Below are 26399 nucleotides of genomic sequence, written 5' to 3'. Positions count from 1 at the left end.
CTGTTCAGAGAAAGTCTGTTTTACTTCCTCAGCAATGAGTTTAAAATATGAAATACTGGATATGGAGATGAAAAGGATGAAAAAGTTGTAACGCAAACTTCATGGCACGTATTCATGTGAAGTGATAATGTATACCATTTTTAACCTGCTGCATTTTTCTGATGTTGCTGTAAGGTATGACCAAGTAATCAGTCAACAAGTCAAACCGGGTGTTATTTCCTATGGAGTTAGGCTCACAGGCTTTGCAAGATGGCAGCTTGCTTTTGATGTTGTTCAGACTTACTTAATTAAGTTATTTGGCTCTTTATTTTTGCAGGGTTCAGTTTGAAAATACCTGCTGTCTCTACAACCCCAGGCAAGAATCAGTGGTCTGTGTAATGTACATTTTTTAAACTGATCAGGAATTTCAGAACAACAGCTTGGATTAGACAGAGAGGAGGCAGCGAAGCAAGGCCCAAAAGAAGAAGAAGAAACCACAGAGCTCAACTATGCTACAGTTACTTTCTTGTCTGTTTGTGTGCTGTTGATCTTTTTATTTACTGGGTAGAAACTGGCAGAATAATTTATTTTAATCTGAGATAATGTTTGAAAAAGGTTCATCAGGTACGTCCAGGGCATTGGTCACTTTGTATTTTGAGTTTTGTACTTCTGTTAAATTAAATCAGCTCTATTATGCAAAGTGCCTTGAGATGACTTTTTTGCGGACTGGTGCAATATAAATAAAGTCAAGATTATACAGGTATGTAGAGGAAGCCCAACAAGTCCCCCTTGAGCAAGCGCTAGGCAACAGTAGAGAGGAAAAACTCCCTTTGACAGAGGAAACCTTCAGCAGAATCAGGCTCAGGATGGGCAGCCATCTGCCATGACCGGTTGAGCTGAGTGTAAAGTGCGGAGAGACAACAAAAGCAGCATAACTAAGAGCTAGTTCAGAGTGAATGAGATAGCCCTATTTATAGGCTTTGTTCAAGCCTGGTCTTAAAACTAGAGAGGGTGTTGGAACATTATGCTGAATTAGGTATTTTTTTCCCTTGGTACTATTGGATGTCCAGATAACTCACTGATTTCCTTCTATCAGTGAAGGAAACTTGAAGAGTTCATTATTCTCAGGCAAGTTCTGAAGTGTAGCCATCATTTTTTGTGCCTCAGAATAAACATACGGCATATTATTATTTCATAATTACGAGAAAAATAAGTCGGAAATAGGTCTCTAATTTTATTTCCTTAGGTGAATGCAATGTGTCGCCGTAGAAGGTAGACATAAGAAGAAGTTAGATTCTTGATTCTTCTTCTTCATGCATCCCCGGGCAGGGAAACTTGCTCAGCCATGTTAGCACCTTTAGAGTTCCTACTGGTGGCAAACAGAAAAAAGTGTGTTGTTTTCAGGAAGCTCCCCAGATGATAGTCCCTAGAACTATTGGTTTGTATGGAGGTTCAAAGAATAAAAATACAATAGCAAACCTTATAACCATCCAGAAAGTCACACATTTCATTTTGGAACTATTGAACTGTTACAGGAACATATGCTCCAAGGTCATTAAACGCGGAGGTGCAGCAGTAGTTCACACAACTGTCACAATGGATGCTGGATCACTTCTCCTCTTTGTGTTCCAGCTTTTAATACATCAGCATTGGGGGATCAGATGGGGGATTTAATCTGAATTAAGCCTCCAGAGCCTTTTCTGTGAGGCACTCTATAGAAGATCGCAATGCCCTTTTTAAAACGGCAGCTCTGATACTATACAGTGGCTCACTCAATGGGAGTGTTTGTGTTTTCATAAATGAAAAAAAGAAAACTGAAAACTGTCTGGGAGATAAGAGCAGTGAGATGGGAACACAGTGGAGAGAGAGAGAGAGAGAGAAGGGGGGCGCACAGAGCTGCGTGCGTTGCTCACGACGCAAATCAGTCCGGCAAGGGAGAGGAGAGAGAGAAACCGCAACCTCTGCTCGTCTCCGCAGTAATTCGTGCCTGTGGCAGCCTCAGTCACCCACTAACACATAGACAGGAGACCCGGCTATGTGATGGGTGTTCGAGCGCAGCCCCGGAGAGCGTTCCTTCGCCTGGGAGTCTGGGGGATGATGAAGAGCAGGTTTTTGCCGCTCACGGGGAACTTCGGTTTCTACTTGCAGTCGACGCTCATCGGGGAATAAAGGAGCCGCTGCTTTCAGAAAGGGATTTCACATCACTCCTTTGACTTCTTTGCTGTAGAATTACATGACTTTTGTCTTGTTTCTTGAAATGTGGTTTTTAATCGTGCTCCATCTTACCTTCGGATTGCACATGTTGCCCGGCTGATGCAGCAGCCGCGTCTGGATTGTGGCTCTTCTCTGCCCATATTTGGAGTTATCTGAGCAGCAGTCAACATCCCCATCAGGTCCAACGACCGTCTGATGTCCGTGCTGAGTGTGACGAGCCTCCCTGTGACATGGAAAAAACGGGACTCTACACCCTCCTTCATTACTTCATTCTCACTTGGCCATTTATAATTTGTGCAAATGGTAAGTTGCAAATTATTGCCACCTTTGTGCAGGAGTAAACACGTGACCTTTTGATTGTGAAAGAATTTTAGCAACATTTAATAAAAAAAACATGCAATGTCCCAGCTGTGTGCAACTCACAGCATCAGGAAAGGGATGGAAAATCGATTGTTTTGTCAAATAAAGCTTGAGGCACATTATAGGCCACAGGTGCCCCAATAAAACCAGTTCAGTCTATAAATCACTTGTAATGGGGGGTAAAGGAGGTGAGCTTAAATAGAGGAAGTCTGCATGATATCATGAAAATGGATGAGCTACAGACAGTTTTAAGAGGTGCAGTTTCACTTTGCTGTTGCCCCACTCATTATTCTGTTCCTCTGGTGTCTCCTGTGCCGACCAAAGCTGCATTTACTGAAGTCCCTAAAGATGTGAGTGTGGGGGAGGGAGAGGATGTGGAGATGCCCTGCGCCTTCAAGGCCGTCAGCTCAGCGCCCATGGCTTTGGAAATCCAGTGGTGGTACCTAAAGGAGGAAATGCCTAAAGAACTGCCTCATGAGCTGCAGATCAGCTCCCCGGCCAACAGAGCCAAGGTAACTGCAACACTGACAACATTAGTTGGTTACATAACAGAGGAACAACTGTGTGTGTGTGTGTGTATTACTACATCTGCACACCTGAACTGCTACATAACACATCTGTTAACGTGCATTGATCTATTTGTGTGTCTCTTTATGTGCTGCACTGAAGCTGTGAAATGTTTGATATGAGCCTGATGCAAACAGGATCCATACTTTTAAAAGTAACCACCTTCATTCTTTGAAACTGTTGCTTTTGTGAGATGCTATACAAATCTGTCCACCCTGCAGGCTGTCATGCTCACAATATGTCTCTCACATTGGCTGCACCATTTGTTAGCCTTTATGATCATACAGAAGCCAGAGAGCATGTGCATCTCTCCGACTGCAGAAAGGCCACTTGTTGGTTATCAGCACCATTACATTCTTCTCAGGTCCACTGCCTTCAAAAAAAGAAAACATCATGACAGGATATTGTGGCAGGACACAGTAGGGATTAGTTTTCCCTTCAGCATGACAAATCAGTCTTTTTCAGTCATCTGAGCAGTCAGGGACAATCACATCTGCAGCATTTCCCTCTGCGGTTTGAGCACATTAAAACATGCAGCGGGGGTAAAGGAGGAAAAGACGACGGAGGAAGTGAGAGAGCTTATCAATGGCGGCTTTGAGAGATGTACACAAGCAGCTCTGCTTGTAACATTTTCCGTCTCTTCTCTTAACAAATGAAATCCAATGCTTGTGTTGTTGTTGCCAACTATCTGCATCTTGTAGTAATATACCAACCACTGGTTTTTTAATTACGAAACATGTTGCCTACATGCAATTCACAGAGCTTTCTCTTTCCAGGTTGTTCCAAGGGAAGCCACAAAAATAAGTGTAAGTGTCCTTTTTTTCTGTCTGATTTACGGGTGGAGATTAGGAGACCAGTCAGAGGCCAGATGAAGAATATCTGACATGATTAACTGGAATGTATATTTCTGCTGTCATTAGACAATCTCATCTGTGAAACTGATTCAGTGTTTTTCTATTCATGATGTAGTGATACATACATATACATATACTATAATAATATATTATATCCAATGTATGCTTGGCTGTAAATACAATATTTATACATATTTATAAATTTTTCATTCAAGCCAACAGACAGCTTTGTGCTGTCCCACTACCTACAGACATCATTTATCTCGTAATGTTTCCAGAGGTCTGTAATGAATGACTGTAATGACTGTCACTGTTAAACATTCTGTGAGCTTTGATAATATGTTGAATTTGTGCTGTTTAAATGTGCCCTTATTGGGGCTAATTGAGGCTCAGTAAGAACTAATGTTTCGGTCTGCTGAATTGGTGTTTTTTTAATGCCCATGCCCCCAACTCGAGTCATAAAACACGAAGCTAGCCCTATTAAGCTGATGATTAATGCATTAAAGCTGCTCGTTGTTGAAGTGTTGCGGTTTGGTTGTTTCAGTTTGCTTGTTTCAGTTTCATCTCTCTGTGGTTCTAGACTGTGCGTGTTCAGGGCAATGCCATCTCCCACCGCCTCAGCCTGTCCAAGGTGAAGAAGGAAGACGAGGGGGTTTACGAGTGCCGTGTGTCTGACCTGTGGGCTGATGAGACTCAGGAATTTACTGTTCATGCCACGCTGCACGTCACACCTGGTGACGGCATGGTGGCCGAGGAGGCTGTGTCACACATCCAGAACAGGTGGCCTCTGAGGAATGTCAACACGGTACTGGGAGGAGGTGCAGCGGTGAGAGCCACATCAGAGCCCAGCCCGGGCCAGGCAGGAGGTCAGAGGTTAGGGCAGGGAAAGTACCAGGTGCCTCAGCAGGCGCAGCCTGGCCTCCTCCCCTCTATCTCGTCCACCACCACTACAACCTCGGTGGCCAAGTCGTCAGCCTCACCGCCGCCTGGGAATACAGCCATCCTCCGGCAGCAGCATGGAGCTGGTGAGTGAGCATTAGGGGGGTAGGGCCACAGTGACCCCTAGTGGTGGTAGAAGGGAGGAAACACCTGTAATTCATAGACAGGTCAGAAGAGTGTGTGTCGCTGCTGCGCTCCTTTTTCTCAGGGTCCATCTGTCTTAGCACCACATTTTCTCTGGTTTCTCTTACTGTTTGCGTTTAGTAGTTCAAGAAATTCACAGTGATGCTCGGTGAGGCATCATCTGCCCCTGCAGTACACTAGATTTACACTGAACAGTTACTAATCACCCTTTCAAGGTCTATAATAACCTGTTCATGTTTAGGTGTTTTAAATTGTTTGTTTGATGTGAATAGAAAAAGAGCTGTAGTATGTGGGAGGTTACGTAAAGCTACAGTGTGCTCTCCTGGTCGTCAGCCTTTCTCTCCATTGCTCTTCATCAACATTTCTGACTGCTACTGTTTGACTGCTCAGATGAAACAAATATTCAGATTTGGTTTCAGTTTGCATGCGAGAATGCAAATATGTTTGTATTCATACATATTGTGTTTGTAGTGGGAGTGTGAGAAATCCAGTTTGGCATTTCAAACCTAACTCATGGGATCATTTTTATTTATTTTATGTTGATGTGTGTGGATATGTAACACCTATTTATGACTACCTCTGCTCGCGGCTCGGCAGATGGTAAAAGGAGGGGTGCAAGCTAGCGGGGGTAGTGGGGGGTGGAGAGTTGTAATCTACCTCCCCATAGTTCTTCTCCCTCCCCCAGTTATGTTCGATGAAACGTACTTATGAATAATTAAAACTCATTGAAGTCTGGTGGAGCTGATGCTGCGGATGTAGAGAGCAGTCAGTCAGCTGGTTGACTCTATCACACACTCTGTGCAGACACACAGATGTATCATGTAGATATAACGTGTCTGTGCTTTTGCCAACATTTGTTCTTCCATGTGCATGGATTATGTTGCTAAACGGCAGGGGCTCATCAGAGCTGCTGGAGGTATTAGAGTTGATGTCTTTTGAAAAACCTGCTGTGGCTGCTGTGTCATTTCACAGGAGTATCAGTCCACTGTTCTCACAGCTTTGATCAGTTATTCAAAGGCTCATCACAGGGACAAGGGAGAGGACTTTATCAGCACTGATGCTGCAGCTCCTATGTGGATGCGTAGCCTTTTATTAGAGCTGTCTTGAAAGAGTGGCGGGCTCCGTAAAGAAGCCGCATGCAAAAATAGCATCATAGAATATTTTGTCACACCAAGCCTGACACAGCAGCAATTTCATGTTCAGATACATGCAAGCACATAAAAGTGCATTTAATCTCTTTTAGCAATCTCTAAATAATTATCATCATTACTGAACACTTTTGAATAAATAAAATGAATATTTAAAATTATGAGTGAGTGGAAGCAATTCTGTGTTGGCTTTAGTGTCTGTGTGGGTATTGTTGAAAATACATTTAATTTAGAAAATGACCAATTACCATTAATACAACCCCAATTCCAAAGAAGTTTGTATGATGTATAAAACATAAATAAAAACAATGCGATGATTTGCAAATCTCATCAACCCATATTTTATTCACAATAGAACATAAACAACATTTGGGATGTTGAAACTGAGACCTTTTACCATTTCATAGAAATTAATAGCTCATTTTGAACTTGATAGCATCAACACATCTCGAAAAAGTTGGAACAGGGGCAAGAAAAGGCTGGAAAAGTAATTGCTGCAAAAAAAAAAAGTAATGTAGGAGCATTTGACAACTAATTAGGTTAATTGGCAACAGATCAGTAACACGACTGGGTACAAAACGAGGATTTCAGAGAGTCAGAGCCTCTCGAATGTAAAAAGATGGGAAGAAGTTCAACAATCTGCAACAAATTGAGGAAAAATGTTCCTCGACATCTGCGGTATATAATATCATCAAGGAGTCTAGGGACAAGGCCAAAGGTCAAAATTGTGATCTTTGGGCCGTAAGGCGGCACTGTATTAAAAACTGACTCTAGTATCACTGCATGGGCCCAGGATCAGTTCCAGAAATCAGTGTCTGTGAGCACAGTTCACTGTGCAATCCACAAATGTTAAATCCAAAAGTTAAAGCTGTTTCATGTAAAGACAAAGCCATATGTGAACAAATGGTAAATTTGATCAAATGGTAAATGGACGCTTATATAGCGCTTTACAATGTTGATTCCCATTCACCCATTCACACACACACCGGTGGCTGCCATGCAAGGTGCTCACCTGACCCATTGGGAACATTGGTTCAGTGTCTTGCCTGAGGACACTCGACATGTAGCCAGGAGCGGGGATAGAACCACTGACCCTGTGGTCTATGGTCAAGTGCCTTACTGACTGTGGTACAGCCGCCCTGGATTGTGAAAACAATCCGGAATTGTCGCTGTGGGCCAAAGCTCATTTAAAATGGTCTGAGGCAAAATGGAAAAGTGTTCTATAGTCAGATGAATCAAAATTTGAAAACATGGTAAATGATCACTATATAGAACTTTTATTCAAAGCACTTAAGAATGTTGATTCCCATTAACACATTCACATGGCAGTAGCTGCCACCTGACCAGCAAGTTGGGGTTCAGTGTCTTGCCCAAGGACACTTCAACATGTAGCCAGGAGCAGGGATCGAATCACTGACCCTGTGGTCCGTGGACCCTGTGGTCTGTGGATGAGTGCCTTCCCACTGCCTTACCAACTGAGCTACATCCACCGATGGACATCATGTCCTGCGGACTAAAGAGCAGAGGGGCCATCCAGCTTGTTATCAGCAGACAGGTCAAAAGCCTGCATATCTGATGGTATGGGGGTACATTAATGCCAATGGTGTGGGCAGCTAGAAGAATCGTACAAGAATCAGACAAGAATTCGAAGACATTCCTCTGGTGTCCTTACTTCCCAGACAGTTGTTAAAAGAAGAGGGGATGCTACACAATGGTAAACATTGCTTTGTTCCAACTTTTTAAAAATGTGATGCTGCCATCAAATTTAAAATAAGTTTATATTTTCTATGAATGGTAAAATATCTCAGTTTCAACAACTGATATGTTGTTTATGTTTTATTATGGATAAAATATGGCTTGATGAGAATTGCAAATCCTTGCATTCTCGTACCAATTTCTTTTGAATTGGGGTTGAATAATAATAAACTACAATGATAATTATTATTATTATAGCAAACATTATGCTAATTTTATATTATTAAACATTAAACACAGTAAAATCTAAAATCAGTGATTTGTTAATTTGTTTGCTTTCAACTTTTGTTCAAGGTTCAAAGATTTTTGTTTTTGCTGACCAACTTAATGCTATTAACCTAAGCAAATTTATGCAATTTATGAGTTGATTTATGTAATAAACAGGCATCCTGAGATGTTTGTAACTGTTTACTTTTATTATCCTTATTATTAATAATATTATTTAAAAAAGGCATATACCAAGGCTTAGTATTTGTAAGCACAAATGTGCCATTGCTTACCACTTTTTTATACCAAACTCTCTTTGGGCAGAAATGACTGTTGAATTGTGTGACCTTGGAACCTTAAGACAGCTTTATGCAAAACTTGTCATACTACCATGATGAACATGGGGTTGGTGCTCTAAGCAGAAATGCAACCCAAAGCTATTAGTAAGGATGAAACAGCATCAGTTCTGTGCAGCCAGTTAAGAGTTCTGTGCCAGAGATCATGTCAGATGGATAGAGAAGAAGTGGAAACATGTTCTGTGTGGTCAGATGAGTCCAAATTTTACATTGTTCTTAAAAAATATGGAAGTTGGATTCTTTGTACCAAAGTCAAGAAAGAGGTGCAAGGGCCAGCATCCGTGATGGTGTGAGAGGTCACCAGTGCCCACGGAATGTTTGACCTCCATATGTGTATAGCTGCTGTTAATGTGGAGGTAAATAGATTTTAGGATTTTAGGGAGACAAATGCTGTTATCAAAACGTGTTTTCCTAGGAAGTTAGTGGTCATTTCAGCAGGACAATGTCAGTCCTCATTCTACATGTGCTACAGCAAATATTCCACTTCCACAAACTGCAACAATTACTGTCTTCAGTTCCCAAACAAGTGCCATTAAACAAATTTGACAGAGGTATGTTCCATGGGTGACTCTAGCGCAGGAAGGTAGAGCGGTTGGCCAGCAATTTTGCAGTTGTTGGTTCAATGCCCAGCTCATCTGGTCACATGTCAAAGTGTCCACGAGCAAGACACAGAACTCCAACTTAGTTACTCCCGTTGAGTGTTGGCCAGCTTCATAGCAGATTCCTCCCCATCGGTGTATGAGTGTGTGAATGGGTGAATAAGAAGCAGTGTAAAGCGGTTTGAGTGCCAATAGGTAGAAAAGCGCTATATAAGTGCAGAACCTGTTCACTGGTATATCACCTTGTCTTTGACTGGTCTTTCAAGCATCAAACTCAAAATTTTATTAAATTTACAAAAAAACTATTAAAACTGAAAATTCTTTGCTATTTTGTTAGAGAATATGAACAATTTTTATTGTACTTTGGAATTAGTCCCAACTTTTTTGTCAATTTGTTTTTATATTTAAAAGTGTTCTGCTAAGATAAATAGGTTTTCTTCAGCAGAGCAGCAGTAATGTGTGCTCATCTCTTGGAGTGATGGCAGACACTCGGAAACAGTGCAGTACTCAGTTTAATCAGGACAGGTACTAATAACGCAGTTTGTTTTTAAACAGCTGCATCTGCTCCAAGCATCGCAGTCATAATGAGGAAGCCCTGTGGCTGAATCTAGATAAGGTGCTGCAGTGAAATGAAAAATACAGCATCTAGCCACACAAACGCTCAGTTATCAGCTTGCTTTTAGCTCAGGTGTCCTGCGGCAGAGACAGGGCAGGAGCAGACTAACCCGAGATAAGGCCAAATGCACTCATCCAGTGATAAACTGCAACAAAATTCAGACATGTCTATTACTACACACTGTTTTCATGCTTCTGTTTCTGTTTACTCTGCAGTAAGCCTCAAACCCAAACCAAACCAGTGATTAACAAACAACTTATGAGGCCATTCATTTATGTAATCACATCTGTTGGTTGTAGTCTGGATGATTACTGATTACTGATTACAGCATGTGAAACCTCAGAGTCAAAAGCTCCTCTTCCTTTACTGGCCTGTCAGGGCTGATTGCTTAATGCAAAGTCACACTCATGATATCTACTACTTGAAGACACAATTCTACAAGGCCACCAAGTGAAGAAAATAAAAAGTTAACAAATATTCTATACATCAGTTGGTCCTTTTCTACTCGTAATCACTTATAACCATACCCGGCTAGTTACGCATTTATAATAACAATGTTCAGTTTTTTCTTATTTGTGTCATATTCATCGCTTGGATCAGTGAATCCTGAACTTTTCTGCTTGAGACCCTTTAAAATACGTGTTTGACGTATAACAAGCATGAGTCTGACTTCCCCCTAATGTCTTATTGCTTTCATTGTCAAGACTAGTCCCAGAAAAGAACATGACCATCTGATCATTTAGTTGTTGTTTTTTTGCCCTGTGTCGTTAGATAATGTCACTAAATCAGTAATTTTCTTCACTGCTATAATGATTTCACTTATGTCGCCTAGCGTACTTTGTTTAACGACTGATACCCCTAACATTTATATGCCGGACTGTCTAGGGTTGCTGCCATTACTGCAGTGGTAGTAAATGAATAAAACACACGTAGAGTGTGGGTACAAAATAGTGATGTTTGCTATAAGGATGGCTGGAAAGTGCCTCCTCTGGCATGTTGAAGTTAGAGAATGTGGGGGTTTGAATCAGTTTTGGGGAAAAGTAACCTGAACCACTTATCCCTCTGCAAGCAAAGAATTTGTTGCTTTATAATCAGATGAAACACATGAAATTTCAAAAGTGGAAATACAGTCAGGAGAGATGCGCTGGCTAGCTGGCATTCCCTCATACGCCTCTGTGGGTCTGCCAGACAGGATGCAAATCTGAAGTTTAAAGGAGAGGATTTAATGAAAGCTAAATTGATTTCATGGAGCAGAGGCATGTTGATTTAGTTTTGTGAAGCTGAACTTTATTAGTAAGTGGGCACACTGTGTGCTGATTAATAGAAAAGACATTTCAGTGACTATACCTTCAGTGTGTTACAGGTTCTAGAGCAGGGGTGTCCAAACTTATTTAATGAGGGCAAGATTCCCTAATATGAAAATACTCGAGGGCCGCAGTAAAGTTGACAAATATTATGTAAACATCACATCAACGTCAGCAACTGGTGGGGCATCGTGGCTCAATGGTTAGAGCATCAGGCTGGGATGCAGAAGGCCGTAGCATCAAATCTCAACCTGCCAGGCATGGCCATGCCCAGACATCAAGGGCATTTTGTAATGGGTTTTTGGTTATTGCCAAGTTACTATGGTAATTTCCATCTTTCTTGGAAACGGCAGCCCTCATTGTCAACTTTCGTCTTTTAAGCTGTGGTAGCAATGTCAAAATTATCTACCGGAAGCGGAAATGGGTTGTCTGTGTCGTAGATCCGTTTCACCTTCAAGACATTTCTTTCTTACACTTAACACGGACTTTACCCAGACAGTGCTGCAGAATGGTGCTGCCATCCTGCAGTGACAAAAGAAATTGCATATTGATGCAATACCTGATGATACACTTATGTTCGACAGTGGTTGCGGGCCATAAACAATACATTATAAGAATGAAGCTACAGGCCATATAAAATATGGCTCAGCTTTAAGGTGTATGGGTTAATTAATTCAGGGAGCTATATTGAGTGCAGCAAGAACAGTGTTTCTCACATCACACATTAGTTGTTGATTTCTCGCTGTGAACGAGAAATCAAATAGTGACAGCACACCTGTCACGACCTGTCCACCATTCAATAGGGACTCAAGGAAAAATCTTTTTTTTTAAAGTGTGTCTATGACAAGTGCAGTAGCAGACTGTAAATCAGAGCAAATACGCTTTTAAATTAAACTATGAGGTAGAAGCAGAGGAGAGGAATGTACTGAACATCGACTGAACTGAAAACCTATAACTGTATTAGAGTTTCCAAGGTCAAACATTTAGCTTTTCTGTAGATTACATCTTAGTAACAATGTAAAGAAAAAAACCTGCAGGACAGTATTTACTGCACAGTCAATCAGAGTGATAAAAACCCTGTCAAACCCTAAAAGCTACAGGTTGGCCTAAGTTTGCAGCCAGCCATGCAGTTCTAACACATTTAATTGCGTTGCTTCCTCTCTGCTCTCACCACTTACATCCCAGTCACTGCCTTCGGATTTGATGAGTTCACTTGAGCACGTTAAAGCATTGGCCGTTTAGCTGCTTCATGTTTAAATCACAGTTTTAATTTTCACCCAATTAATAACGCAACCCGTGTTCAGGGCCTCTCAGTACAAACTCACTCTAATGAAGCCGCAAAAATAGGATCATCCAATGTGTCTGTCACATAATGGACATCAACAAGTTGTTAGGATTAAAATGCTTCATCGTAATCAGAAATCTATGTGGCTCTGTTTTCTATCCACTCATTTCAGCAGACTGGTAAACTAACAGCACTGTCAGCAATAAGCTGATGAGTCCACACTATGTTTGCCCCAAACATCATCATAGAAACATAGGAAGTCATAATAGAGATCAAAGATTTGAGACTTATTACACAGATCTCATTTCTGGAAAAATTGAGACATTGAAACCTATTTTTGATAGTAACTAGTGCAAAGACCAAATATCAGACGTTGAACCTGAGTTTGAGAGTAATTGGAAATTTTTGTTTGTTCATTTGAATTTGTTGCCAGCAGTCTTAAAAAAGATGGAACAGGGGTGTGTTAACACTGTCATGAACTTTCTCTCTGTATTTGGAAACTAAAGAGACCAACTGCTTGAATTCTCTGCAATTTCCAAATGTTGCTTGATGTAGGATTTCAGCTCTGGGCCCCCTTTTTAGTCATTTTTTGCCTTATAATTTACCAAAGGTTTTCAGTCGGTGAAAGGTCTGGTGTGCTGGCAGGCTAGTTTAGTTTCTGAATCATGCTGTTGTAATACGCGCAGAATGTGGTTTAGCTTTGTCTAAAAAAGCAAGACCTCTGAAAAAAAGGCCATCTGGATGGCATTGAATGCATTGAATGTTCCTTGAGTCCCTGTTGCAACTTATGTGGCTCTAAACAAATATTTAGGTAGTAGCATTAGCATATTGCTCTTATAATAATTCATAAAGTGATTTTGAAAGAAAGTTGTAGATATCCATTTTTTAATTTCTTTGGTTATTTAGGTCATTTTAAGCCACGTAGGCAACATAAAACCCATGACATATTAAGATGCATTAGAAGACAAAAATGAAAATGTAGACACAGTCAAATTCCTGAATTTAATATTTAGATTCTTGCAGAAATCAGTCAACATTAAGACAAGCCCGGGGTGTGTTGGTGGAGAAATCTTACATCTGGCTGAAGCACAGTGGCTGATCACAGAAATTTCTTTTCTCTGATCTTAATCCAGATGATCCTGTGTTGTCCTCTTTGCCCAACTTAATTTATTCTAGCTTATGAATCGCCTTTTTTTCCTGCAGTACTGCACAGGACAGTCCTTTCTGTTATAGACCGCTCATGGCTTACTGTTTAAATTATTTTGGATTTTTTTTTGTTTGTTTGTCATTTGTTTTTCTGTGAAGTTTTGTGCTTTTCTCTCTTCTTTCTTGTGAATATCCCAGATTTTACAGTAATACCAGTTATATCAGGCTGAGTTTGGTGAAAGTGTGTTAACATACAGAAATATCTTCATTTAAATATGAAGGAAAATGCAGCAAGAAAATGCATGGACTCAGGTTTTATTATTGCCCCGTATGAACACCTTGCAGCTACTGGGTGGAAAGTTTTGTTGTTTGTTGTTTTTTCTTCCCCCTTTTCTTCTTCTTCTTTATTTCAATTTTGATCCATCGGTTCATCGGCATGTGAAAGACACCCATATTAATGCCTTCAAGAAAATGGGAGTTTGAAGTGTACCGGACCACTTGTTGATCACTGAGCATTGTTATTTCATTTAAGATAATAAATGGCTTTTGTAACAATATTTGATATTATAATGATCAAAGCAAATTGCTGACATGATTTATTGCAGCAAATGCAGTGTTTTGCTAATTACTCTTGAATTAGAAAAAAAGCATTAGATGAAATGGATTTTCTTTCATTAGCTTTCAGTGCAGATTACAATCTAAAAGTGCTCCTGATTAATAATGCTATGCTGTGGGCTGATATTTCCACATTTGAGATCTTGAGTGGACTGTCAGCCAGGCAGGCTGCTGGTGTCTATTACACGCTAAATCAAATACAGTTTAAGTGGCTCTCTGACACTTTCCTATTGATAGGAAAGTGTGGAGGAATCTATCTTTGGATTATTGTTTTTTACTGTTTCCTCTGAGTTGATCTGTTCTGAGTATCTGACAACACATGAAGGTTTAAAAGCATGGCAAAATTGAAGGATTACCTCATGCTTGCACTAGGTTCTGCTGCCTTATCCCCAGTAAAAACAGGCACAGCCAGCGTGGGGGGGGGGGGGGAGGGGGGCAAAATGGTGGCATCTGTCAATTTTCTGCAATGTCACACGACTGAGTGGCAGAAACAATTAATATGGAAGAGAGGACATGTGGGAGGAGAAAGATAAGCTGTCAGGTATCATAAATTGCCTCTCATATTTTCATTTTTCATTTGAGCTTTGGTGGCCTTGCCTGGGAACTGATAAGCTTGTCCCTCCACTACCTGTGTGCCTGTCACCGTCCTGGACTTGATTCTGCTTTCACAGAATCCTTGTCAGCTTGTAAAATTGGGAAACCATCATGTGAGCAAGGTACGTGTATTCTGACGCTGTCACGTCACAGCAGTATTTTTAGCCAGTTCAGCTAAGAATGAATAAAAGAGTGGATAAAACTGCTCTGTGTACTTGGAATTGTTTATAATCAAATTAAACTAAACCACCCCATGATATTTGATAGTTGACCCTTAATGACACTGTTGACAGCTTTGTTTTATTACCCAGATAATCTCCATGGTAATGAACAAACGTCAATGCTATAGTTGTTCTATTTATCACAGCAACTCTTCAACCCTAGAAATATTCACTAGTAAAGAACAGGATCTTCTTCATGTGTTCACATTTAAACAATTAGTGGACAAGACATTTCTAGCGTGACGTCTGATGATGGATTTTGATTGATGTGTGAAAATTAGTAAGTTTACAATTTTATTTTATTTTATTATTATTGTTTTTGTCCTTTCGGCTTATCCCGTGAGTTCAGGGTCGCCACAGTGGATCATTGTCCGCATGTTGATTTGTCAGTTTTTACACCAGATGCCCTTCCTAACGCAACGCTCCCTAATTTCCATAGTTTCCTTATTAGAATCATAGCAAATAACAAGCTACAGATTTGAAAATGGCCTGAGTTTTAAAAAGCATCTTTACTACAGAGCAGTGGCTCCCAACCCTAGACCTCAAAGCCCCCTTCCCTGGAGGTCTTCCAACTGTCTCTACCCAGCTTGTGCCCTACATACCTACTGCTGATTACCTGGATGAGGTGTGTTGAGTTATTCAGAAGTTGGCAAATACCAATTTGCTTTTCTCCCACTCCCCCAGCTCACCATCTTCCATCTTTTGATTGATCAGCACACCTGATCATGGAAATACAAAGTGGGTATTACAGGCGTAGATGAAAAACAAGCATGGTAGGGGTCCTTGAGGATCAGGGTTGGGAATCCTATCTCTAGATGATCCTTTCAGGTCCATTTAAGAAGTTATAATTTCTAAGTGATTCTTTTATTTTTACCAATAATTTAAGTTTACATAGATTTAGTCAACATTTCTCTAGGTAATATAAGTATCAGATCAGATACTGTATACAATAATATTCAAGAACATGGGGCAGAAATGTTCCTAATTATTGGTTTACTGCTCACCATCCTTACAGTATGTATTCCTGAGGTCACACAGACAAGTTGAATATGTTTCTTTTTTTTTTTTATGAATTGTGTTAATTTTATGTATCACTAATTATCAGTATCACTTAATATGAAAAATTCTCCAGCTTTGCTTCAGCCACAGCAACATAAGATCTCCAGTTTTTCTGTAGGTACGGACAGAAGGAGGGAAAGTATCAGACAGGCAAAGATACTGTATAATCTACATCACCTCCTGGTCTGGGGTCAATCAAGTGTTTCCTCAGCTTTAATTACTGGCTTCATGAGAACACAGACTCCACCACCAAGTAGAAGGTGTCTCTCAGTGGACTTTGCAGCTGGCGGTAGCTTTTTTGCTGCAGATGAATGTGGGCAGTACTTTTACTGATGGAAAATGATTTGAGAATGTGTATGGATAAGTGAACATTCAGTTTTTGAATTAAAATACTTGTTCCATCCAGTTCAACACTGTACTGATTAAGAATCATAGTTGGAATTAGTTTGCAGATATTCATTAAATGGGGCTTTTGTGGTTAAGCAGTCAATTGCTGGAGTTATTGTTATTGGTTTACAATTATCTGATGTTCAAATAATTGACTCCATGCAAGAAGAAAAGCCAAGAAAGGTTTTTATATTGTAGCCCCCAGTAGGCCTACCCTGGCTTTCAGAATCTATACTGCTGAGTCTGGCTGAGTACCTGAGGTATCTGCTACTGTGTTCTCTATTACTTTACTCTCTCTTAGGTCTGGTCAGTTACTAAGACTTCAATGTTCTCTGGGTTCAACAATCAGTAAGTTTGGGAAGGGGATTGGAAGTAGCAATTCTACAAAGAGAGTAAAAAACAGACCTGCATCCCACAAAAAATGCACACATACAACTTATAAAACATAAGTACAGACATTTATTTATGAAGTATCAAATGCAAAAAAAAAACTTAATTAATTTAATAATAATTACAATTAATTTAATAATAATTAACTCAAATTAAATTATTAATCTTACTGAGTTGGATTCCTTCCAGTATTTGGCAAAACTATGTCCGAGATATCAGGAAAAAAATAGTATAATATAGGATAATTTTTCTACAGTGAGTTTTACCTTTGAATGACTCAAAATCCAGCAATCAGCATCTTGATGAGAAGACTGCACCCATGAGCAGCGAGGATAATCCATCCAATCCAATCCAATCCAATCTTTAAAATAACCAGCCTGCACACAAATATGCAGAGCAATTATCACAGTCCAAAAGAGCTTTTTTTAAATTTTTTTATTTATATTTATCATTTATACCTTTTTAACATGACAAATAGGAAAAAACATAAGAAAAACAACTGTCACAACATGTCTCTCTTTTTATACCAAATTCACAGCGAACATATCTAATCTTTACCCTTTTCTACAGTGTATACTCATAACTAACAATTTCAACACATAAAGGGTTTTTTATATGCCTTATACCATACCCACATAGCTGCTATGCATGTGGCAGTCACTTAGCTTGTGGGCCTCGATTAGCTGACACAGGTTGGTGGTTAATGATCTCATTAAGTCAGTTCAGATACTTAATTTTACTCTAAAATGTGTTTAAAGGAAAAAAAAACAGACTAAAACTCTCATAAAATTCTTTGCACTAACCAGCTAAGTTTGGAAAGCTAACTCGCCAGGATAATCCACTTACTAAGAGGAACACCCGTCAGGGTACCATCTCATCTCTTCCAATTCCGCTACCGCTCAGTAATTTTCTCTCGCTTTTAGCAACAGCTCTGTCAACTGTAGTGCAGCAAATGTCTAGACAGGAATGTCTTTCTTGAATTTAGTTTCCTTTCACACACCTGTTTGAGGTGCGTGGTCTGCTAGAATCGAAACTTCTATGTGCACAGAGCATTTTTTCTAACCTGTTCATGGTGCGTTCAGGGACACTGTGTACTTCACACATATTACGGGTAACAATAGTTTTGGCAATTCAAAAGTTTACATGTAAAAGGGGCTTGTTATAATGACAGAGCAGAAGGGGTGGGTGAATACTTTGAATAAGGAGGGTGCTGCTCAGATATTACACTGGCCAAGAGATGAGAGTGAGAGAACAATGAAGAATGAAGCGTCGTTCTATTGTCCTATTTGCCTTCATTAAACATTGGAAATGAAGAAACTCATCTACCAAATAATAAAAAAGTCTCAGAGAAGAAGAGAACAGGGTTATTTACTATAGGGTAACATATGATCTGTTTTGTAATCAAAAATATTCCCATTATTACTGAGCGATTTAGAACATGAATTCACCAACCAGAGACTGGTTTGGCAAAAGAGATGGTGGGTGGTTGTTTTTCTCTATGAATATCACAGTATCTTAACATGCGGATAAAGAATAGGTACAGGTAATGTACTCAGTGATGTGAACTGGTTCTGATATCTGTTACACAGCAGTAATATTGCGGTAAATTATGTATGAGATTTGGGAAAAGGACAGGAAGGTGAAGAACACTGAGACAGAATCAGTTTGACACATGAAGGACCTCAACATCTCTCAGTGGAATCTGGTTTGGCAGCTGCTTGAGTCCCTTATCTGCATATTCTGTGTGTGTGTGTGTGTTTGTGTGTATTTGTATGGTATCTTTTGGAGTTCCAACAACATTAGACCTTGTTGTGAGGACGTTTTGGTGGTGCCCTGCTTTGTGACACAACAAAGGACTGTTTGACGGTTACCAGTGTGTTTTAGGGCTGATGTCCATTATGTACTTTCACCTTTTCACCATATCTGAATGCATGTACCAAGGGCGTGGTTGTGTCTACAGAGTCATGTTGTAAGAAAATGCTGAAGTCTGTGTCTTAACTATTTTTTAAAGCTCTGAAGGATCGATATCTGTGCTGCTCTTCGCATATTCTGATGGATGGGGTTTTAGCTAAAATACTATGACACGCTAAAATGATCTTATGTGACTTTCAGTTGACCTTCTATGCATTTATGACCTTAAGCATGTGGATCAAGTAGTATAAATTAAAGTTTGTCAGACTTCTTATCCACAGCAGATTTATCGGAATTTACAGACATTTAGTATGAGATAGCTTTGATCCCAGCCTAAAAAAGTCTATCCCCAACAATCAGACTTGCTAAATGATGTTTCACACTAATCGTGTTGTGGTGGACAGGGGTCATCATCATCAATTGACGCACTGTGCATTCTGCTATCTATTGATCATAGCCAGCATTACATTTTCCCCATGGTGACGCTTGGCCACCACAAGATTACCACCAGCAGGTGATGTTAACACACTGCTGCCACAACAGATAAAAGTATTTTAATGTGGTTGGTACAGTAATATGAGCTCTCCTGTTACTTCACCTTCAGAGCATTATCTGTCAGTCCAATTGTAGTTTCAAAATAGTAGGGCTGAAATGAGTCGATGAGAAACAAAAACTTAAACTCCAAAAAGGAAGACAAACTAAAGAAACAGTGTAACAAAAAGAATAACCAAACCTTAGACCAACAAACAGGAAAACAAGAGTCCAAACAAGACGTGACAAACTAACAGGACTATAGACATATAATGCAGGATTCTAAAACACAATACTGGGTACAGTGATACAAAACAAGAGAAAATACAAACTGCCAACAAACTGAGGAAAAGGACGGGTTTAAATTGACAAGGGAAACAAATGAAACAAATCAGGACAAGAGGTAGGTAAAGACACCAAACAGAGTAACAGGAAGTGACACAGGAGGAGCAATAAAATGAAAGCCAAGAATAGGAAATACAGCTGGGACAAACTAAAGGGTTGTGACATACTTAAATTCAAAGATGCAAAACATTAGGACCTAAATGCTGTTATGTCATTAGATGTTTTTGTAGAAACTGAAACTTTAGAACAAAAAATTTAGATACTATCTAAATGCAATTTCCCTATTATCACTGTAAAAATCCTGTTGTTTTTAAAATACTGATGAATTTGATTTTATACTTTTCATGTGCAAACGTAGTAGAAAAAAAACTAATTTAGAATAATTCAACAAATGATAGTTCTAGCTTGATTGACCTCTGGCTTCAGTTTGCTGACAGCTGTTTTCCTCTACTGCAGGTTAGTCAACAATGACTTGTTTGGATATTTTGGAGTGAAGGTTTTGGACATATTCAGGGTTATTCACTTTTCTGGCAATCAAGAGGACAGATTAATTGAGAAAATTAGTGATATTGTGTTGTCTTGTGAGATTGTGTGCTGAAGCTCCAAAGCCTTTTTGAGATAGTTTGTTTTCAGAAAAACCCTGTAGAGTTTAGTGGCTCCACTTGGTTGGAAATGGATCCACATTTGAATCTATTCTATTATTTTGAACTATGTAAATGTCTGTTGAGATCAAAATGAAATAAAATTCTCATTCTAACAATAGTTGTATGAGCCAACCAAGGGTTTCCTCAGTTTAGTTTTACTGAACTATACTGTAATGTGTGTTGTGTTTATGTATCTGCGTACTGATGATATAATTAGTGACATCATAGAGCTTTGATGGTTTGTGTTTGATGGTTGCCTTTGTAGTTTAGCCTTTAAGTTTGTTGTGCAGTTGTCAAGGGAACAATGCAGCGCAAAGGGTTTGCGGCAAGGTTCAGCTCATCTACTGAAGGGAGCAGACGTGACACGGTAGCTGGAGCAGAGGAACGTCATGAGAGCATGCCGTTCAGCTCAGCTACTGAAGGGTGCTGATGGTAGCTGGAGCATACTGGTGTGGACCGCAACAAGGTAGAAGAAAAAGGTTCAGTGTGTAGCTGTGGAGGCAAACGGTTTCATACCTAGTTCTGCGAGTTCAGTGAGTTCAGCCATACCTTGAGAAACTTGTTTGATGATGCTGTTTGCGAACGTGCTAGTGAGATTACTGTACTTAAACTTGTATGGCAATTGACCCATCATCTGCTAAGTGGAGAAGCAAGTAAATGTTCAATGTTCGTCAAACAACGATCTCTGGAGTGAATTTTGCTGGAGCGTCAGATTCATGTAAGACCACCTCTAAAATAGTCTTGTAAGTGTATATCAAAGTATATATCAAGCTGTGCTTTGAAACCAGGTTACAGACTGACACTGAACATGAGTAGAGGAAGTTTATTGATGGTTTTAGTGTCTGTATGGAAAAAATCTATCATTGAATGTTTCCTACTTAACTGCTTTAAATTTGCATTCTCATCCCATTTAACACTGGGCAATCCTAATAGTGAACCTTTGTAATATTATTGACACATTACCAATGACGACCCAAAGCCTTTGTTCATTCAGATCTGTCTGATTCATTCCCACGGTGTAACTTGAAGTACAGACGTGGTAACAGATGGAGATGTCTTCATGGGCAGTTAGCAGAGATACCACAGGAAGGTTATACAGGGTGACACACAGCTCTGTTAGATAATAATAATGCTGTCACATGATGTGTCAGCCTGGAAATTGGATTGACTGATCTTCTCTGTGCTGCCTGCATTTCTGACAGAGTGAGTCTAATCACCATGCTGGAATGAAAAGGGCCAGCTGTGGAGCTCATAGGCTAAACAAAAGACTAGTCCTAAGGTGCTTCACTTCCTCAATAATTTATTGGATTCCTCTTTTTTCAGGTGTGTCAAGAAGTCAAGACAAATACAAAATTAGAGAAAGATTCAGGCATTAGTTGGCAGAAGGTTATTTTCAGGCTTGTTAAAAATCAAATATTTGTAACTAAAATGGGCATTTAAACATGAGCAATAACAGTCATCCTACAAAATGGGGTTTATACTGTATTGTTTTTAATAGTATTTCCTGTCCAATAAATGTGAATAACTGGTACCTTGGTGTTTGGTATTTTGCAGGTTTAATCTATTTCCATTCGTGTTGTGATTGTTGGGGATATTATTATCATAAAGTTTTTACTGTGGTAAATGGGATGAGAGTAGGACAACATTTTCAAGAGGGATGGGTAAACATTTCAAATTTGTTTACAATTACTAGACATTTCCCCAAGGGTATAAGAGGTCACACCAAGTGGCTTATTGAAGCATCTGTTGGGAGATGTGTTTGAGATGTGATAACCTTGAGAAAGGATGTTGGATGGCAGGTTCAAGTCAGGTACCAAAGCAGGTGGAGAGAGATTTGGACATATCAGGTGAGCTGGGGTGGCCAGCTGTGAGCGGTGTTGTCCAGGTTTACATAAGAACAGCTCTCCTCAACTTACATTCTGGGTCATTCAGCAAAGCAAATCCTACAAATTCAGCTAAATCTGAGGGTTTTCTTTTTTTAGTTACAGCCGAAATTATCACATCAAATAAAATGTAGGAATGCTGATCTGCTGACGAGACTTGAGAGCAAAGTGTAATTGGGTAAAATCTAAACATTTCAAGGCGGATCATCATGTTTACAACATGTACAACTACAACTGCATCTTTTCAAATGTAAAGAACGCAGCTGATGTAACGGGCAGACTCTGTGTCACATGTCAGATTAGCTGCATTTCGTTTTCTTTTAGTGCCTGAATAAAGCGTCATGAACAAAATCATAAGAGAAAGATTTAACAGTGTGTGTGTGCATGTGTCAGCTCCAACTTAAATGTACAACCCTGTTTCCAAAAAAGTTCCAATGTGTAAATTATTAAAACATGTATTTGATTGTAAAAGTACAAGACAACACATTATATGTTGAAACTGAAAAATGTGATTGCTTTTAGAAGAATATCATGGTAGCATATGCATATTACAATGAATATTACATATTATTCATATATGAATTAAGGATACAGCTTCCATGATTTCCATAAAGAATTGAAAATTTTGACTCATCGTATCATATTTGGTTTTTTAAGAGGGATAGTTTCTATTTCAAGGTTCTATTCTAAGTCTATTTTAAATTAGCTTTTTCAGTTATTTTACACACTGTAATAATTTGTTTTTTAAACAGGGTTGTATAAATGCTGAGAATCCTATTTACAAGTTACAGAGTTATTGTTTCCAATACTTTTGTAACCAACTGATCTTATAAAAGCTTTTACTGGTTAAAAATTCAATGTCTGACTTTATTTGGCTGGAATTAAGAAACCATTGTTTAACGCTGCAAAAATGCTGTGGTGATAGTAAATCGAAAGCTTGAGGTGCAGCAAAAGCAGCTAAAGGAGCAGGATTTAGCAATGTTTTAGTTGTGTTGTTTTTAAATGCTTAATTCTTGTTACCCGGATTAAACAAGTTGTTGATTGCCTTTGTATTTTCATCTTTCCTCCAGGCTGCAGCATCATGAGCACCATGAACCCCCTCCTTTGCATTGCTCTCCTCTTCCTTCATAAGATCCTCCCCTTCTTGTTAGCCCACTGAAGAGACTTCAACCAAACTAATGTCGACCTGCAACGTTCTCACTTTCTATACCAAACAGAAACCAAGCAGTAGTCAGTACCCACCAGGGAGAAAGGGGTCACATGAAATCGATGTATGCTGATGCAACATGTCACTGCCAGGACTGAAAGCAGCTCAGCAACAGACAGGAGTCAGGACAGAGGAGACTGGACAAGGAGAAGGATGCTCCTGAGGACACAGATGGAAGCTGCAGGAGCGCAGATTGCGTGCAGAAGAGAAATGTGCTTACAGTGAATCAGCATCACTAGTGATCCGCACACAGCCTGTTCAGCGTGGCTTATGAAGCCCTGCCTCTGCTTTGCACCTGCTTCATGCACGGCCCTCTACTCAAACATTTCTTTACAGCATCTTCACTGTGAAACCTAATCATCTGATAACACACAGACTATTGATTTGAACATAGTCACTGTTGTTAGTTATGTGGCAGACATGTGACCTTTGTGTTCAGAATTCCCCAGTCGATCACTGAAATTTTGTTCTGTAGCCATGCCGGAGTTCACCATTATACAGATCTACCGTTCATCAAGTGTTAGTCTGATGTATGCCATGTCACCCCCAACGCATTAGATGCCTCTTAAGGTGTCAAATGCACCGTTTTTTTTATGTCCTTTTTGCATCACTATTGGATGCTTAGGGAGCGTCTCTATTTGATGCCATGGGAATCAACCTGACCGAAACAGGTATGACAAAAACTGTTAGGGAAAAAACAACTTCAGCAACTTCAGGTCAAGTTAAGTTACAAGATTTTACAAATTATATACATGCAGTATATACACAGTGACAATCTCACACACTTACTTCTTTACAATAACAATCATCAATCATCATCAAAGCGCACAATGTCTCACAAAAGTGGAAAAGTGCCGTGTCTTGTTCTACCATCTCCTGCCCCGTCCACTTCCCTTTTTACATTGTCCATCATTACTTTAAGCATCAAATATTAAAGCATCTGGGTTTTAAATGTAATTCACTGAAAGATCAGAGTATCGACACAAACGGGTACCCTAAGCGTCAACATGTAACGCAAAAAGACTGGACAAAGCGGGGCTTTGTGAAGCCTCAGAATCAGAACAAGCTGTACCCTTCTTCCTACAAATACATACAAACACTTTAGTTCTCATAACTGTGTTCTGTAATCTCAAAATTAAATAATAAGCTGATATATTTTGATTAAGACAAGGCACATCTTACCATAGTTGTTGTTAATCACCTCCAATAATGTTTATTTTTATTAAATCTATGATGATCAAAGTGACACATTTCATTTCTACGATACTAAAAGGATTTATTGGTAACTTCCCAACAGCAGTTGAGATGAAGCTGTATTGTTTTTGTAATAAAAAGTAGATTTCAACAGTGTCACGTGTTCATGGCATTCTTTAACAGCCAGCAATAACATACATAAGAAAATAATGGTCATACCTATAAGCATCATGTCCAAGATGGGACAACTTTGCTTCACCACAGGCAAAGTCGGAAAATGTTAACATTATCTGAAGAGTTGCCCTCATCAAGGACCAACAGTAAACAGATGTATCAAATATTCATGTTTTATTTTCCAGTAAACCTACTGTGAATATTCATTGGTTTGAATATTTTCCTGAGCAGGTTTTCTGTTGTATGATATAAAGCAGCCAAAAGTTCCAGCTTGCTCAATCATTAAAATTAAAGTTGCACATTAATGATAAACAATATTAATGAAAAGGAAATGAGCTCAACTTAAAATATAAAGCAACTGGAATGGGAACAGGCAAAAGTAAAATATTGCTTAGCAATGCCACTAATAAATGTGTATACCTTTTGGGATATAAAAGTACCGTGACATTAACCTCTCATCTTTAGGATCATGTCAAGCCTAGTGTTGATTCCAGCAATCACTGGGCCATAAGTGAAGTGAGCTCACCAATAAGTCTCAGGGCTGACAAATAAGCCCTTTTCAGACATGGAATATCAAACACTGCTGGCTCCATGAATCTGTTAAGATGAGGGATTATTCAGACATACTCATGACCACAATGCAGAGTGCTACCGTACACACAAGTCTGTGCATTACATGAATCACATCAATTAAAGTATAATGTATTAGGCCAGAGTGTTTTTATTCCAATTTTTTTTTGTCCTTTTAGCTTATCCCTAAGTTCAGGGTCGCCACAGCGGATCATTAGTCCACTTTGGCATAGTTTTTACACCAGATGAAACCCACCCCAATTTCTACCAAGCTTGGGACTGGCACTTCATGCCTGGCGATGGGGATGGTCTGTTGGGGGTTATGTATATTGCCCAGGGACACTTTGACATGTGGTCAGGAAGAGCCGGGCATAACATCCGACCCTATGGTCAGCAACTCGACAAACAGCCACTGGAGCCCCCTTTTTTTACTACATATGTTGGCCAAATGTGAAAGTGTCCGCGGGTTTTTCTACATGTTATTGCGGTTTAGGCCTTTTTCAAAAAAAGCCGTTATCTTTAGTGAGCTGAGCTTCCTAATATCTGGGATTAGGTTTTAGAGCTTCAGTGCCTAGACTGTTTCGATTGTAGGGCCTTCTATATGCAAAAACATCAGTGCATCTTAGTCTTGTGCGTGCCTATCCGTTAACGTGACTGCATGCAATTCAGACTTGTGGCTTGTTCGCAGTAACATGTACATGTTATTAAATATTTGTAAGATTGTAGTTGCAACTTCTATGCAAAAGTGACCAGGGTGCTCATTCAGATATAAAGCTGACATGATCAGATGCTGTCAGATTAATGGAAAGGGCTGCGTGTCTAAAAAGACTCTGGAGTCTCTGGACACACAATTCACACTTGGTGTCTCTCACTAATCAGAAAGTGTAAATAGCGCAGCTTTCAACATGTCGTCAGCTGTTCTGTTACAAAAATAAAGAGTGACGTAAAGTTAGAGGCTCAAACTATTTTGCTTCCAGGCAGTAAAGGGGGTGTAAAGGAGATGCTTCACTGAATATGTCTATAAATATAACTCTTATGAAACATCTCAGAAGCATTGCACTGCTTTATCAGTATATATTTTGTCTGGATGTTTTGAATTTCCTTCATAACCCAGAGAAGGTATAAGAACATTCATAAAAATTATCTTCAATTGTGCTGCTTAAGAACAAGACTATTTGCACAGATGGCTCTGCTAAGAAAC

At 39.5% G+C, this 26399-nt stretch overlaps 1 protein-coding gene across 1 annotated transcript; it reads left to right on the top strand.

The window, feature by feature from the left end:
- Nucleotides 1-1862: 1862 nt before the first annotated feature.
- vstm2b (V-set and transmembrane domain containing 2B) lies at nt 1863-25944 on the top strand. The gene is made up of 5 exons (XM_067495309.1): nt 1863-2496; nt 2878-3065; nt 3897-3926; nt 4555-4999; nt 23124-25944. Exons 1-5 carry the CDS (start codon nt 2424-2426, stop codon nt 23210-23212), a joined length of 825 nt encoding a protein of 274 aa, XP_067351410.1. The 5' UTR covers nt 1863-2423; the 3' UTR covers nt 23213-25944.
- The last annotated feature ends 455 nt before the right edge of the window (nt 25945-26399 follow it).

Source organism: Channa argus, chromosome 2 (assembly GCF_033026475.1).
Source record: "Channa argus isolate prfri chromosome 2, Channa argus male v1.0, whole genome shotgun sequence".
In the NCBI taxonomy this organism is placed as follows: domain Eukaryota; kingdom Metazoa; phylum Chordata; class Actinopteri; order Anabantiformes; family Channidae; genus Channa; species Channa argus.
This window is presented reverse-complemented; position numbering and strand designations above follow the sequence as displayed.